The sequence below is a fragment of the Martes martes genome, assembly GCF_963455335.1.
Source record: "Martes martes genome assembly, contig: scaffold_139, whole genome shotgun sequence".
Lineage (NCBI taxonomy): Eukaryota > Metazoa > Chordata > Mammalia > Carnivora > Mustelidae > Martes > Martes martes.
The window spans coordinates 36,708-52,099 of NW_027666521.1; the positions used below are offsets into that span (position 1 = coordinate 36,708).

Consider the following 15,392-nt stretch of genomic DNA (forward strand, 5'->3'; position numbering starts at 1 on the left):
GACAGTCCCTCCACAGGGCCTGGCCCCCACTCGCTCCCGCTGTATCTGGGGCTGAGAGGATGACTGTGTCAGCAAGGGCCTGGGCCCCTTGTTTAGAAGAAAGGAGAGCCCTGGCACTGGGGTTCAACGGAGTAATGAAACTACAGTCCCACCCGTGCTGTGTCTGAGGTCATCCACCAGGGAGCATCTCTGGGAGACGGTCATCGCCATCCACCAAAAGTTGACACTGGACATGTTTGGCCCTGGCTCGTCCTTCCCTTTCTTTGACCTCTGTCATTTCCCCAGGGAAGGCATGGGCCCTGTTAGCTGGCCTTTCGCTCATCTCCTCTCCCTGCCCACCTCCACCATCCCTAGGGGAAGGACCTCTGCCACGCTGGGATGCAGTCCCAGAGCTCGTGTGACCTGGACCTCTGGGCCAGCATACGGCCCCACCCCTTCCACGGAATAAGGATGCCGGGGCAGAGTAGTAAGCATCGACGGGAATCCCATGAGCTCAGGCTCCCCACCTGCCCCTTTCCATGAAGACGACCGTGTGTGAGCGTACACACAGTAACACACATAAACACGGTTGACGTCGTTTTTCCACATTTCAGTATTTTTACAGGGGGCCTCAATCGGCCCTGTGTTTCTCCCAGGCACCAGACTGGAGGTGTTCCCTGTGGGAGGGACCAGGCTGATCATCCGGCTCCATCTGAAGGTCCTGGACTCTTTCCGGGTCAAGGGCAAGGCTTCTGCGTATTCACCTCAACATGCTCAAGTTCCCTGGGAGAGACGGAGACACAGACACAGACACACGGGCACACAGTCACCCGGGCACACATGAGGCGGCCGGTGAGTATCCTCTACGGGCCACACGCAGGTTTGCTTGAGGGTTTCAAGGCCCTTTCGGGGAACGGAGGCCATTCTCCCCTGCCCCTCTCCCCGGCCCTTGATGGCGATCCCCCTACATTTCCTCCACCCACATAGCAACGGTATCTGTGCACGCTCTCCAGTGTTCTCTGGCTGATTGCGGTGGGCACAGGAGATTGCCCAGGGAGATGACTGGGAGGACTCTACCGATGAACACACAAAAGTGACGGGGTGACGCATGAGCCTTTACGCCAGGGAACGCAGACATCTGCGCCAAGGCTGGCAAGAGGTGCTTAGGTGGGCTCAAAGCTGAGGCGGTGGCGAGGAGACCTGAGGGCAGGAGTTCACGGCCAGGGAGTGGCACTTCCCGCAAGGCAGCTGCTGAGCCGACTGCTTCTCCGGCTCTGCTCACTGGTGTTGCCTGACCCGCCTGCCTCAAGCTTCCCAGGCAGAACCAGTTTGACACCGCCCTCCCCGACTCACGGTGATGCCCTTTGGACACGGGGTCACCGCCTCTTGAGTGTTCCTCTAAGCCTCCGTTTCTGCATTTGCGGAGCCCAGCTCCCACGGAGCCGCACGGAGCATTTTCAGCACCCACGCCCTGGGCGTCTCACCTGCCCTCCTCTCAGTTCCCTCTGCTGGGGCCTTCTTCCTCACGTAGTACTGCAGGGGATCGGGCCACAGGTCGTCCATGATGATCTGGCAGGGGAAACGGGGCAGGGCTCAGATGCACATCCCAGTCCGCTGGGGAGCACAGGCAGGTTCACGTGCGCGGTTTGTCACAGGGACCCACCTCAGCTATCCTGCTAGGCCCGGCAAAGCTGTGGTCAGAGAACCAGCTGAAGAAGTTAAGGCTGCTCTTGTGGCGTCTGCGGCTACAGGCCTCCTGTTCGTAACAGTGGTGCCACTGGATGGGAGTGGAATGAGACGGCTCGTACCCTGCAGGAAGAAGGGTCCGTGCGAAGGCGCTGGATGATGCATCAGGTTCAACCCTGCCGCCTCCACCTGCTGCCGCCCATGCACGCAGAGGCCCCTTACCAGCAGCCCTGAGGACATACTCCTTCTCAACGACGTCGTTGCGGAAGTAGGAGTTCTCGCGAAAGAAGAGCAGGATCTTGCGGCCATCACGGGGAGACTCGAGTTCCTCCACCTGCCGGGCGGCAAAGTGGGGGAGAGGGTTGAGATCTCTGTCCAGCAGACCCTTCCCCTCCTGGCCTTGGGGAGGAATCGCTTCTGTTACCCCCTCTTCTCCCATCCCCCAGGCCGGGCCTCCATCTCCCGGGCCAGACCTTCAAATCCGTCATGGAGCCAAGTATGCCTTCATCTTGCTCACTGAGCATGGCTGACATCTGCGGGTGGTTCACAAACTGCTTCGGGTCAAGGACTCTCCGAGGGCTGGAGAAGAAAGAGCTACAACAACAGAGCAGGTCTGCACAGCAAGTGCGCCCTGCATCTCCCCTCCTACCACCGGGACCCACTCCACCTCACAGATTGTGTCAAGGGCCCCTGCGCCCCCGCACGGCCTGCTGCATTAGTTAGTTAGGTAATTCCCTGCTGGGCACTAACACAGAAAGCTGGAAATCCTCGGTGACATCCCTGCCCACCCACGGCCCCCTCCCCGGCACATCGAGGGCAACCTGCGGCCCCACCAGGGACCCCCACCCGGAAGCAGGGATTCGAAACTGTCGTGATCACCGAGGCATGAGCCAGGCCACCACAACGCAGGCCCCCTGCCACAGGAGTCTCCTGCGCTAGCCCGGCCACATCGGGGTCCCTCCGTGAAGGTATCAAGGATACAGCCTTGGCCCAGAAGCCAGGGATGCCCCGGATGAGGGCGCTTCGGTGGTCCAGGTGACGCCGTCGCCTCTGCCAGAACCTGAGCTTGAGCCCAGAGTAGGCCCTGCTGGCGTCTTTGTTCATGGGCTCCAGCTCTGACTGCAGGGCCTCGAGGGCCTGGAGCGGGGACGGGGGCGGACCTGGCCGTGCCTCTGGCCGTTCTTCCCCTTCCTGCTTCTCCTGCAGCTCCTGCGCTTCTCGCTCCTTCTGGCTCTCCTCCCAGGCCTCTTCCCTCCTGTCTTCCTCCTCCTCATCCTCCTCCTCCTGCACCTCTGGTACCTCTGCAACCTCATCCTCAACAGCCTCATCCTCCTCCTCCCTCTGCTCCTCCTCCTCCTCCTCTTCCTCCTCCTCCTCCTCTTCCTCCTCCTCCTCTTCCTCCTCCTCCTCTTCCTCCTCCTCCTCCTCAGTCTCCTCGCCCTCCTCAGCCTCCCCCTCTTCTTCAGCCTCACTGCCAACCTCCCTAGCCTCGTCGTCCTCGTCCTCGTCCTCAGTCTCCCCGGGGTCCTCTGCCACCTGGACCACCGCAAGCTGCCACACCAACATTACGTCATCCCCCACTAGCACAAGCTCCACCACCAGGATGGCGCCCTCTCTCTCCCAACGGCCCTCCTCGTCCTGCGCTGGCTCTGCCGCCATCCCCACGCCTAGGCCCAGCAGCACCTTCGCCTCTCTTCTGGGGGTGGGGCTATATGTCCGCGGACAGCCGCGTCCCGATGGACCCCTCCCTCGACGGAGTCGGTCAGGATTGGGGGGCAGTCCCGCGTCCCATGTGGCCCCCAGCTGGGGCAGCTGCGGAGGAACGGAGCAGGAGGGGTGAGCACGCGGCTCCCGCAGGCGGCCCGGCAGTGGAGCTCCGCGGCCCAGCGAAGGGGGGACGTCAGCCGTCTCCTCGCAGAAGCCACCGGAGTCTGGGACGCATGCGCACAAGGGCTTCCGGCCAGGAGGCCACGGGGCCGAGGTGGAGGTGGCACGCGTGGGGCCTCGGCGCGAAGGAGGCCTGATCCACGCCCAGGACAATGGCCGGACCCCAGGTGCTGCCAGCGGCAAGGCCGTGGGCGTGGCCGCCACAGGCCCCGCCCCTCACCCCCTGCGGGAGCCGGCCAGGGAGGCAGCCAGTGCGCCTCCTCCAGGGTGGCCTCGGGCTCTACCTAAGGCGCCCCAGGCCCCAGGGCCCACAACCCCCTCCCCTCCATCCCGTGGCCTCCTCCAGCCCGCTCTCCACCCGGTGTTTGTAGCCTGTCAATGCGAAACCGTCCCTTGCCCTTCCCCAACACGATCGTCCAAGACTGAGGACAGCGTATGCACCACCGGGAACCCTGGCCTAGCGTGCGTGGAAACGTCAGCCCAGGCATTGCGGAATAGGGCCATTCCAGGAGACAGAGGTCGGAAGCGGTCTGCCTGTTCGGGGCACGGGGCTAGGGGGCGGGGGTTCGGCCACAGTTTGCCCCCAGGCCACGTCCTTGGCTGCTCAGGAGAAGAGGGACCGAGAGTGCTCAATCCGTCTCTCCGCCTGTCCTTTCCCCATGCTCTGCTCTCCCTCTTCCCCCGACTCGGTGTTTGTCTTCAGGGCGCTGTTTCTCTGCCCACTCTCTGGCCACAGGGTCTCTGGAAGATGAAGGCTTCAGGAAGCAAGATGCAGAAGCCTGTCCGAGCACCTCCTTTCCCATGAAATAAGAGCCCTCTTCTCCTCTGTGACTAGCCACTGGTCACGTGACCAGGGAAAGGGTCCCAAGCTGGGTGCCCCCGACACAAACACACACAGACACACACAGACACACACACACACACACACACTTACCCACAGACACTCAGTGTGTTTGGCATGGAGCACAGAGGGAGGCGTGCCTTTCGTGCAGCCAAGGGCATCCGGCAACGTGAATCCGGATGCCCCTCCCCTGAGACAATGTCTGGGTGAACCCTGTGGATGGGCAGTTGGGCATTCTGTCTGGCGGCCAGGTGACTACAGTGTGCACCCTTTGGAGGCCGGAGGCAAGAAGCTGGGGCTGGCTCCCAGGTGACACAGCACGTACGCACGTACCTTCACTTCAAGAGACTGAGTGTCTTCCGTTGCATTCGGGCGAAACCACAAATGCCGTGGGGAAGGCCTGCAGAGGAGAACACATCTTCTCTAGCCTTCCCCTGCGGGCCACCAGGTCAGACCGTGAGCAGAACTTGAGGCTGGGCCGTCACGTCCCCAGGGCTGGCCCGTCACGTCCCCAGGGCTGGCCCCCACACGTGGAGAGAGGATACCCAACGTGTGGCTTTGGGCCAACAAGGTAGGCTTGGGGCAATTTTGGTGTGCAGCCAGTGCAAGCCGGTCTCCCCCAGCATTACAGGAACAGACGGGTTTCTTACACCACACCTCAGTCATCTCAGTCGTCAAAGGGCCACACGTGCCGCGTCCTGTACACGGAGGTGCCTGTCGTGGTTGCTCCGGCGGTTCTTCACCCTCCACGTGTCCCCGGCAGGTCCGTACCGACTCTTGAGGCCACGGCATCTTCTGTGCCCTCGCACAGGTCTTCTTCGGCTCCGTCTCCTGAACCGGCGGTGGATGCGTGGCTCTGCGCCATGGCTCCACTCCATGGGCGGCTGGACTAATGTTATCGCGGGGGTTCGAGCTGCGCAGAGTTCATGCCGGCTGCCTTCTAAGGTGCCAGCGGTGTTCAGTACAGCCGAGTGCTTACACACCCGTGTGTTCAGACCAAGGTTTCTTTGCGTGCCCACAGGTACCCGTGTGGGCAGCTGGCTGTAACACCGAGGGAAAGGGGTACACAGGCGTGGCCTTCCATGTACACACACGTGCATGTGGAAGCGCGTGCACGGACAGACCTATTCCGTTCCCGGCCGGGTCTGCGGTGGGTTTGCAGTGGACCGGATTTCATACGCACCCCCACGGCCTTGGACTGTGGTTTCCACGTGTTCGGCCATCATGTGGATGATCTCCACGTCCACTCGCAATCCAGGGAGACAGACATTCATGCAATGACAGACATCTGGCATTGCCCCTGCTAGGGAAGGAACAGGAGAGGGGCCAAAGGACAAGAGGTAAGCAGCCTGGAACGGAGACCTCACGGGAGGCTGGGTTTCAAGGGCACCTCCCTTGTTTCTTGTCCCCGTCGCCTCGACACACGTACACTGGAAAGCACACACGCATTCTGGGCGCCCCATCCCTTGCCTGCGAGACCACATCCGTGGAAGACCGTTGCCCTGGGTCCTCCAGTCCCGTAGCAAGCGTCCGTCTCCCAGCAGCTCTGGCCATTAAGCCCCTGGAGCGGGCGGTCTTCTTCAGGAGGCGCTCAGCCCTCTTGCGCCACGTACGTGTTTGCCCTGAAGCTGCCCTGAACTCCAGGCAGATGTGCACGAGCCACATCCCCTGGTTTGCACCCTAAGGCCCTGGGAGGAAACCCGATGTCCTTATGATGCGCCCAACAGCTTAAGCCATGCGACCTGCGGCAGGGGTCCAATCCTAAACACCTCTTTCCGGGGCAGGCGGGGCATCCCCCAGTCAAGGAAGCGGAGCGCCTGTGTTTATGGGAGATACCTGGGAGGCGCTTTAGCGGCACCGTCCAGCCTTTCCTCTCCCCTGTAGAGCTTGGCAGGCCCTTCCTAAAAGCCCCGAGGAGCGAGCCGCAGAGGGCTCTAGGGAAAGTGGGTGGGGCGAGCGCAGCACGTTCTGGGGTCCTCCACGTCCGGATCCCCGCGGGCAGCCCCGCTGCAACCGTCAGCATGCCTGGGACTTCCCCTCCATCTTGTCGACACGATGAATCCCACGGACTGGCCTGGGGGAGCTGTGAGGCTACTCTCCAGCTTAGGCGACAAGGAGACCAGAAGACGTGACGATGGCCCCAGCAGTCTTCCTTTGGCCCGTTGCTCTCCACCACCCTAGAATTCTCCCTGAGGGGCTGTATCGGACTTGAGATCCCCAACTTGAGATCTGACCAACCGCGGGCAGACTTGCTGACGTTCAGGCCCGAACCGTGAAGCCGGCAGGGTTCCCGAGCCCGAAGGCCAAACCCTCCTCGACCTACACCTAGCTGCCGGGGCCGCCAGGAGGGAACCCAGTTCCCCAAGGCAATGAGGTCAGGACTCCACAAACAGCATGAGATGTCGGCATAGCACCACAGGGGCCGCTGGGAGGCTCTGCCGGGATCCATTCGTGGGCACACGTTGCCAGATCCCAAGCCCAGCTGAGGTGCAGGCGGTGGGGAACGTCGAAGACGGGGTGAGTGCAGGGCGAGCGGACGGGGAGGGGCGAGCCCCGGACTGGTGAGAAGTGGTGCTGGGAAACCCCTGTTGGCTCAGGGAGCAACAAGCTGGGTGCCCCTCGCTGAGGCAGGGAACACGTGCCTGTGGGTTCAGCTCCTCTCCTTTTCGTCCTCCCCGCCTGGTACACAGGAGGTGGACAAGACCGGCCCAAACAGGAGAAGAACAGAGTCCAGGATGGCCTTTCTACTGGGAGGAGAGCTCCCCGCAGGGCTCTTTCCTCTGGAGGAACGTGCTGCTCACGGATTCTTTCTTATTCTTTGCTGCCTTTGGCTAATCAACACAGAGGCGGGTACAAGGTTTGAGCCCCTCTGTAACACACACTGAGACCCCTAGGGTTTTCCCACACCGGCACCATCCGTGCAAGCTGCCTCGATGGGTGGTGTGCTTGACACGTGCCTGCCTTGCCTTGGCCCGTGTGCGTTTTGCGGCGAGAGGGGACAGAGAACCCTGAGTAACCATGGAATGCACACAAGGTCTGTGTGTCAGGAGGGACGTGGCTGCACTCCGCCACTGGCCCCTTTCTCCATAATCAGCAGAGCGGGAAGTGCCATGGGCCCTCTCCTTTCCCGACCAGGGACTCCCAACACACTCATACACACGTGACCCTGTCCAAAGGCTTGGGCACACATCACAGACACACACACTCACACACACACACAGACTCTCGACACCCAGACGTGCATGAGGCCACACAAAATCACACTCACGTGTTCTTCTAAACACAGAGAAACACGTGATGCGTCTGTGCTCGTCCAAACACACGCACATACCCTGCACACCCACACATGATCCCTGAAACCAAGTCATCGAGATGGCACATGCATACCCCCCCCACACACAGACTCACGGCACCCAGGCGTGCATGAGGCCACACGTAACCAGACTCACATTTTCATCTAAACACAGAGTGACATACAAGACACGTGTGTTCGTGCAAACACATGCACATGCTACACGCACCCACACATTATCTCTGATACAAAGGCGTGGAGATGACACATGTGCACAGACACACACACACACACACACACAGACACATGAAAATGCAAACACACACCCACAAGCTCCATTCACACACACGCACACACACAAACACACACACGCTCAAGGAAACCTACTGAACACACTAAACTCACACTCATCGGTATTAAATTCAGGCTTGTAACAGCAGCCCTTGCATACAGACACATAGGGGCTTGTAAACACGAACACAGACACACACACACAATGCATACGACTCACAGAAGGTCTCCGGCAAAGGCCTACACATACAGTCCCGGCCCCAAAATACATACACACGTGTGTCGCGGAACCATCATACTCACACACGGAAATGACCACATCAAAAACCCCTGGCACAGAGGCATACACAACTGACGCCAACACATCTGAGCATGCACACTCACACACACACACACAGAACACACGCAACCACACACACACTCCCCTGAGGATAGAGAAGCACGTAAGCAAAACCCATGGTCTACGTCATCCTGGAACACAGAAGTAGCCCATCAAGTGTGCACACACACACACACACACACATACACACATACTCTCCTCGAACCCACTGTACACACTGTGTACACACTCGCTCATATTGATCTGAAGCATGCACACCATCCCTTGCCTGCAGACACATAGGTGCTTGCAAAAACACCCAGAACAGACCCAATTCACACGAGGTGTCCGGCACAGGCATACGCATGTGGCACCACCATAAAAACCATTACACGGGTGTGCCCAAGAACACTAACACACACACCCCAACACATCCACAAACTCCAGCACGCAGGCATACGCTACTCACGACGTTACATCTGAGCACGACACACTCACACATAGTCCTGAGGGTACAGAAGCATGTAAGTAAAACACATGGTCTGTGTCATACAGGAACACACACGTAGCCACTCAAACAGGCACACAAACACACACACACAGGTTCATGCTTCTGCAATCACACAGAGCACACCACACACAGTACACCAAACACACACACAGAGCACACTCAGGCATGCATCCCTGCCTTCCCAAACACACACGTGCGCTTGCAAGCACACGTACACACAGACAACCCATACAAGGTCTCCGGCACAGGCGTACGCAGTTGACCTGCTCAAAAAGGAAGTATGCCCGTGATCCCCCGCAATCCAGAAACATCCACAGAATCTGACAAGCAGGCATTCTCAAGGGTCCAAAACACACACTCATACGCGCACGCCCTGAGGATTCAGACACATGTGAGAAAACCACACGTCCTCCCTGATATAGAAATGCACAGTCAACCGCTACACTCACACGCACGTACGTGCACACGCGCTTAAGCCTGCCTAGGAAGGGTGGGGTTCTCTCCCCAGGCCCAGCCCTGCTGCGCCCGGCCCCCAAGCTCTCCATCACGCCCACCCATGGAATCCAACAGGATGGGGGCTGGAGGATCCCACCAGGCTGATTTCCTCCTTGCCATTTCCCGTGCCCCCGACAGAAGCCGACACATGGACCCAAAGGGCTCTGTAACTTGTTTATGGCCCTTCCCCCTGTCCCTGCAGCATTGGGCAGGATACTCTCTAGCGCCGCCCCTGCTGATCCTTGTCCCTGTTTCTGTCCCGTGCAGGCAGAGCACCACGGAGACGAGCCCATCCATGTCTCTCAACGGTGGAGGCCTCATCAAATTCGTCTCGGTGGTCAAACTCGGGTGCTCTCTGATGTCCACTTCCACACAGCGGCCATGCCCCGACACATACACACACGCATCACACACACACAGAGACAAACAGGAAAACACACACAAAAATCTTAGCTATTTGTGAAAACACATGCTGCCGGGATCGCCAACGTGATGTTGCGAGCCCGCCTCGTCCCCGTGGGATCCCTGTTCCTCCCCAGCGAGGGCGCCACGACCCTCCTGTGGACGGCCTAGGGCCATTTCCCAGGATGTCCGTATGGCTGCGGGAGGCCAGGCGGTGCTCAGGAACGTGGAGGGCAGCCCGGGAGTCGTGGCCCACGACGGGGACGGGACAAGGAGCCCGACTCCCCAAGATAGGCCGGCCATCCCCAACTGAAGGCGTTGGCAGGAGGACCGAGAGAGGGGCCGACAGCCACGGGAGACAGTTCAGGAAAAGGCGGTGGCGAAGCCTTGCTTCGCCCGATTGAGCAGGGATTTGCCGGCACACAGCATGGGGGGCAGGCACCTGCCGGACTAGACACCTCCTCCGCCCTGTGGGTGTGCTCTGAGTGGCCCCAGGCTCACTTCCCACCCTGCCAGCTGCTGCGTGGGCCCAGGCTCCTCTGAGCCTCAGTTTCCGCGCCATGAAACTGACTGTCCCCGGGCACCCTCCCCACACAGTTCAGGACCCAGCCCTCGGGGCTCCTTACCGACAGGTCTTCCTCTCAGCTCACTCCCATGGGCCGCCTTCCGGCCTAGGGTAGTACTGCAAGGGATTGGGCCACAGCTCTTCGATGATGATCTGGGAGGGGAAAAAAGGCCAGGTGAGCGTGGGGCCCCCGGCCCCGGTCCCCAGCAGCCGGGGCCCCAGCATCACCGTTGCGGACGAAGGCCGCAGGGGCCTCACCTCGGCCATCCTGTTGGGCCCCGGGCAGCTGGGGTCACACAACCAGTTGAAGAAGTTCAGGCTGCTGCTGTCTCGCCTGCGGCTGGCACCTCCACGTTCCTCATCCCAGAACCACTGGACTGGGGTGCAACGAGTCGCCCTATATCCTGCAGGACGAGGAAACTTAAGGGAGGCCGTCCATGGCCAGGGCCCCACGCCCGCTCTCGCTCCCAACCTACAACCTCTCCCCCTCCTGTGCCAAATCCCTCCCCCGCCCCCAGGACCCCATACACCTCCCTTCCCGTTCCCGGGGCCCACGTGCCCGGCGGCCCTCCGCCAGCTCCCCTGAAGCTCAGGCCCACTCTTACCGGCGATGCTAAGGTGATACTCCTTAACGATCACGTCGTTCTGGAAGTAGGGGTTGCTCCCAAAGGAAAACATCAGCCTGCAGCGGTACTTGGGATGACCCAGCTCCTCCACCTGGCCCAGCAAAGTGAGAGGAGGGGTAGGGGGAAGGGGACTGAGCGCGGCTCTGAGCAACCCTGCTGCAGCCCCTCCAGCTGCAACCCCACTCCCAAGGCACCACCACCGGCCTCCGTCTCCAGGGCTAACCTCTAAATTGGTCATGTAGCTGAGCAGGTCTGCGTCCTGGTCACCTGTCACGGCTGATATCTGCGGGTGATTCAGGATCTGCCTTGGGTCAAGGAGCCTCGACGGCAAGTGCTCCGGAAAGAGAACCGGGAACCACCCGGGAACCCCCCGGCCCTTCCCGACCGAGAGCCAGGGACCGAATGGGGCCTGTGCACAAACAGAAGGCACCGCCACACTCCCAGCCTCCTCAGCGCTTGCCCTTTCGTCACCCATGCTCTGCCCTGGGGCGGCAATGGGCTTGGAGGATCAACAGGGTGAGGCCAGGAGCCTGCCTGCTTTGCCTTCCCACGTCCGTCTGGCCTGTGCCCGGGGCCGGCTGGGCCAGGAGGCGGTCAGTCACCACGCTGGATGTCTGGATGGGCTCGGTCCCCCGCTCACGGCCGTGTTTGCTTGTGTGCTCCCCTGAAGCCCTGGGCTCTTGAGGGACCTTCTGTGCCCACAAGGGGGCTGCTCCGCTCACTTGCAGCATGGCTGCACAGCCAGGGTGCCAAGCAAGAGCCTGGCAGGGTCAGCAAGAGAGGGAGGAAAGGGGTAGTGTGGGAGGACGGGGTGCGAAGGAGGAGAGAGAGAGAGACAGAGACACCCAAACCCCGAGGAAGAGACTTGCAGAGGGACGGCAGGCGGGGAGAGAGCGAGCCAGGGTGGGGGACGTGGAGACGGAGAGGCAGGGAGGCAGGAAACGTGTCTGTGAGCACCTGGGCCAGGGGCCTCGGCCCGCCTCAGTAGGACCTGCGGAGACAGAGTTTGTAGCACCCCTGCACCGTGTCCAGGGCCCCGGGGGCCGCTGAAGTCGGCCAGCCCGCTGACTGACCCTCAATGAGTGCAAGCGCACAGAACTCTAGGTCTGCCGTGACCTCGCCAAAAAGACAGGTTGGGAAGGACCGGGAAGGAGGCGCGCAGCCTCTCCATCTGCCCCACGCACCCCCCAAATCCTTTCCTTGCAGCATCTGCTCTGAGCCAAGTGGGACCGGGCTTCACTAGGAGTCCAGAGTGTTGACCCGGGTTCCGCGACCGCAGAGGCCTGTTGGGGTGCTGCAGCCCCAAAGCACTGGCCCGGACCTTCTGCTCAGGCAGCACTGCACAGGTCCCAGCCCCTGCCTTTCCCCCCAACGCCCACTCCCTCCCCGCACCCACCTCCTCCGGGACCACCCTCTGCTGGCCCCTGCCCCTCTGCTGTGCAGGAGAAGGCTGGGGCCACTGCTCCCGCCTTAGGCACACTGCTGCCTGGGCGGCCTACTGCCGCGAGGTGCCCAGCGCTAGAGGCCTGGGGCCCACGGCTGGGGGAGCGAGGCCCATCCCCGCAGCTCTCCTGCCCCTGGCTGAGGCTCTGCACCCTGCTGCCCTGCTCCCACTCTCCTCCACAGGTGCCCAAACCCAGCCAGCAGGCTGAAGGATACGGCGTGTGCCCAGAAGCCAGGGATGCCCTGGATGATGGCCCTTCTTCGAGCCAGGTGACCACTGCGCTTCCGATTCCTCCTGCGCTTCAGCCGCAAGTAGGCCCTGGAGGCTTGGGCATCCACAGAGCGGAGCGCTTCCTGAACCACCTCCAGCGCAGCAAGTGCGGCCCCGGCTGGGTCGGGCCGGGGCACCGGCTCTGCCTGCCACAGCTCCTTCGGCCTCTCGACCTGCTGTGCTTGCGCCGCCTCCTCGTCTTCCGCCGCCAGCACGTCCTCGACTTCCGCCGCCAGCACCTCCTCGACTTCCACCGCCAGCACCTCCTCGACTTCCACCGCCAGCACCTCCTCGTCTTCCGCCGCCAGCACCTCCTCGACTTCCACCGCCACCACCTCCACCACCAGCACCAACTCCGGCCCCGCGCCGGCCTCCTCTGTGCCCCCCTGGGCCTCAGCTTCCCGCACAGCCTCTGCCACCACCCCCGCAGCCTCGAGGGCCAGAAGCGCCCCCGCGTGCCCGCAGGAGCCGGTCTCCCTGAGGGCCCCCACCTCCTCACCGCCCTCGTCTGCGACCAAGGTGCTCCAGGATTCTGGGGCAGCCCCGCCTTCCCCGGACCTCGACTCACTCTCCATGTGGCCCTGGCCCTGAGCGCCGGCCGCTGGGGACTGAAGGCGAGGGAGGCGGCACCGGCAGCTTCAGCTGCAGCGCCCTGGAACGCCGCTGGGCGGCAGCGCCTAGCAGAGTGCGCGGGCCTGGGGCACGCATGCGCACAGGCCCCCGGGGCGGGCGGTGACGGGGCAGACACGGGCGGGGCAGGGGTGTGGGGCGGGGGGAGGCACGCATGCGGCCTGGGCCGGATGGAGCCCCCGAGCCCCGCGCAGGACGCGGCGTGCTCCCGGGTCTAACCCGTGCCAGGGCAGTGGGCGTGGCCACCACCCGCCATGTCCCTTGGCCGCGCCAGAGCCCGCCTGGGAGCCCGCCCGAGCCCCTCCACCGCGGTGGCCTCCGCGCCTCTCAACCCCAAACGTTCTCTTCAGAGACCCCTGTCAGGCCTTTCCCGCAAGTGCCGTGGTATCCCAGCCCCACTCGTCCCTTTCTCGTCCGTCCGTCTGGGGCCCCTCGGCTGGCGCCAGGAATTGAAATCCGGCGGCTGAATGCCGTGTGTGCCCGCCGCGCGAAAGCCTCCCGCGCTCCTTCTTAGGGGACCTGGGGGAGAGCCCGGGGGGCATCAGCTGCTGCCCCACCTGCGCCCCGTCACTGCCACGTGGCTTTCGCCCTGGGCCTGCCCGGTGGTGCACGGTGCCAGGAGCCCGCCGCCAAGGTGCTGCGTGCAGGGGCCATCCGCCTCCCCAGCCCCCCACCCCCCATCCCCCGCCCCAGCTTTCCGGAAGAGAAGGGAACTGCACGCCAAGTACTTTCCCTGAAGTTACTCTGCAAAGAGCCGAGGTCCCTGGCCACCGGGGTGCCTACAGAGCTGCTAAGCCGGCCCCGGTGAGGTCCGTGATTGCGACTGGGCAGCATGCGACTGGGCCAGGCTTTCAGTCCAAAGAGAAACTCTGCAAATTCCTCTGCCCAAGCCAGTGGTAAAACTTGCTCCCAAGGTGCTTTCCTCTGAGCGGCCCCTTTCGCTTTGTTTCTGTGTCTCTTTTCCTCGTTGCGTTCTCCTTCTCCACCTGACTTGCATGCAAGGGCTCTTGTGTCTTTCTTCCAGCTCCGCTCCAAGTTCTCCCTTAGACTGTGTCGGTGGCTGAGTGGAGTACCGTGCGGGGAGGGGATGGCCAAGTGAGCATGCACAGCACAAGTGCCCTTTCTCTGGTACTCCCCACGTCCTTTGAGACAAGACCACACCTCACTGAGGTCTGCTCCGGGGGGCGGGGGCGGGTGCTGTGGCGGGATAGGATGCTTGCCGCCTGAGGTGTCAGGGAAGGCCTCGTGGGTGATGGCAAGGCCACCAGCGTTGCGGTTGCATCGTGGGAGGGCCTCCATTAGAAGGAGTGGGTCGGTGTGTCCTGGGGGATTTTGACCAGAAAGACGCAGGAGGAACTCCCTTGGCGTTAAGTGCAGGGGCTGTGGTCGCAACAAGTGTCACAAACGCCCCTGCAGGGAGTAAGATGCATGGCTGTCTATGGGGAGAAGAAACAAATGTCTGAGACAGTCCGTGAGACAGCTCAGACTTTGGAATTACTGGTACAATCCAAACTGACCCAGCACTTGCAACCTTGCCCAAACCACTAGAGGAGGCTCCTCTGGTGTTACCGCAGGAACAGGAGCACAGCCTTGGAGAGGGAGAAGGCTGGGGTGGTGACAGGGGGAGGGGGAGGAGAGGGAGACTGGGAGGAGAGGGAGAGAAGCCCAGAAGGAGAAGAAGAGCTGGGGGAGAGAGGGGGAATGGGAGGGAGGGAGAGAAGGGAAGAGAGGGACAGGGGCAGGAGGGAGAGCCGTGCGCAGGGATGGGGAGGGAGAGACAGGCAGGGCGCGGCGAGGAAGGGCGGAGGCGGGGAGGCAAGGACTGGTCTGCCCCCAGCTGAATTCATACTTTGCGAGGCATGTAGACCCAAAGGACACATCGCCTGTGAGGAAGGGGCCACCCACGCGTGGGGAAGCAACAAGTCGGCTGAGCAGAGCTGAATCCAGTGGTGTCAACCAGGGCAGCTGTCACGTTTCCCGAAAACATGAGACAGCAAATGGGGAAGTCACGGAGGAATAGAGGGTGGAAACAGCCAGGGAGTACACAGACACCAAGTACTGTGATTGTGGACTGCCCTGTGTCAGTAACGGGGCTGGTCAGTAACGGGGCTTCACAGCACTGGAGTAAGATGTGGACGACAGCAGAACGGGCAG

At 62.0% G+C, this 15,392-nt stretch overlaps 1 protein-coding gene across 1 annotated transcript; it reads right to left on the bottom strand.

The window, feature by feature from the left end:
- Nucleotides 1–564: 564 nt before the first annotated feature.
- LOC308337956 (testis-specific Y-encoded protein 10-like) lies at nucleotides 565–8,096 on the bottom strand (the record flags this gene model as incomplete). Its single annotated transcript, XM_080831511.1, has 7 exons — nucleotides 565–762; nucleotides 1,464–1,548; nucleotides 1,643–1,788; nucleotides 1,888–1,999; nucleotides 2,139–2,216; nucleotides 2,647–2,949; nucleotides 8,091–8,096. 7 exons carry the CDS (start codon nucleotides 8,094–8,096, stop codon nucleotides 740–742), a joined length of 753 nt encoding a protein of 250 aa, XP_080687637.1. The 3' UTR covers nucleotides 565–739.
- Between the last annotated feature and the right edge of the window lie 7,296 nt (nucleotides 8,097–15,392).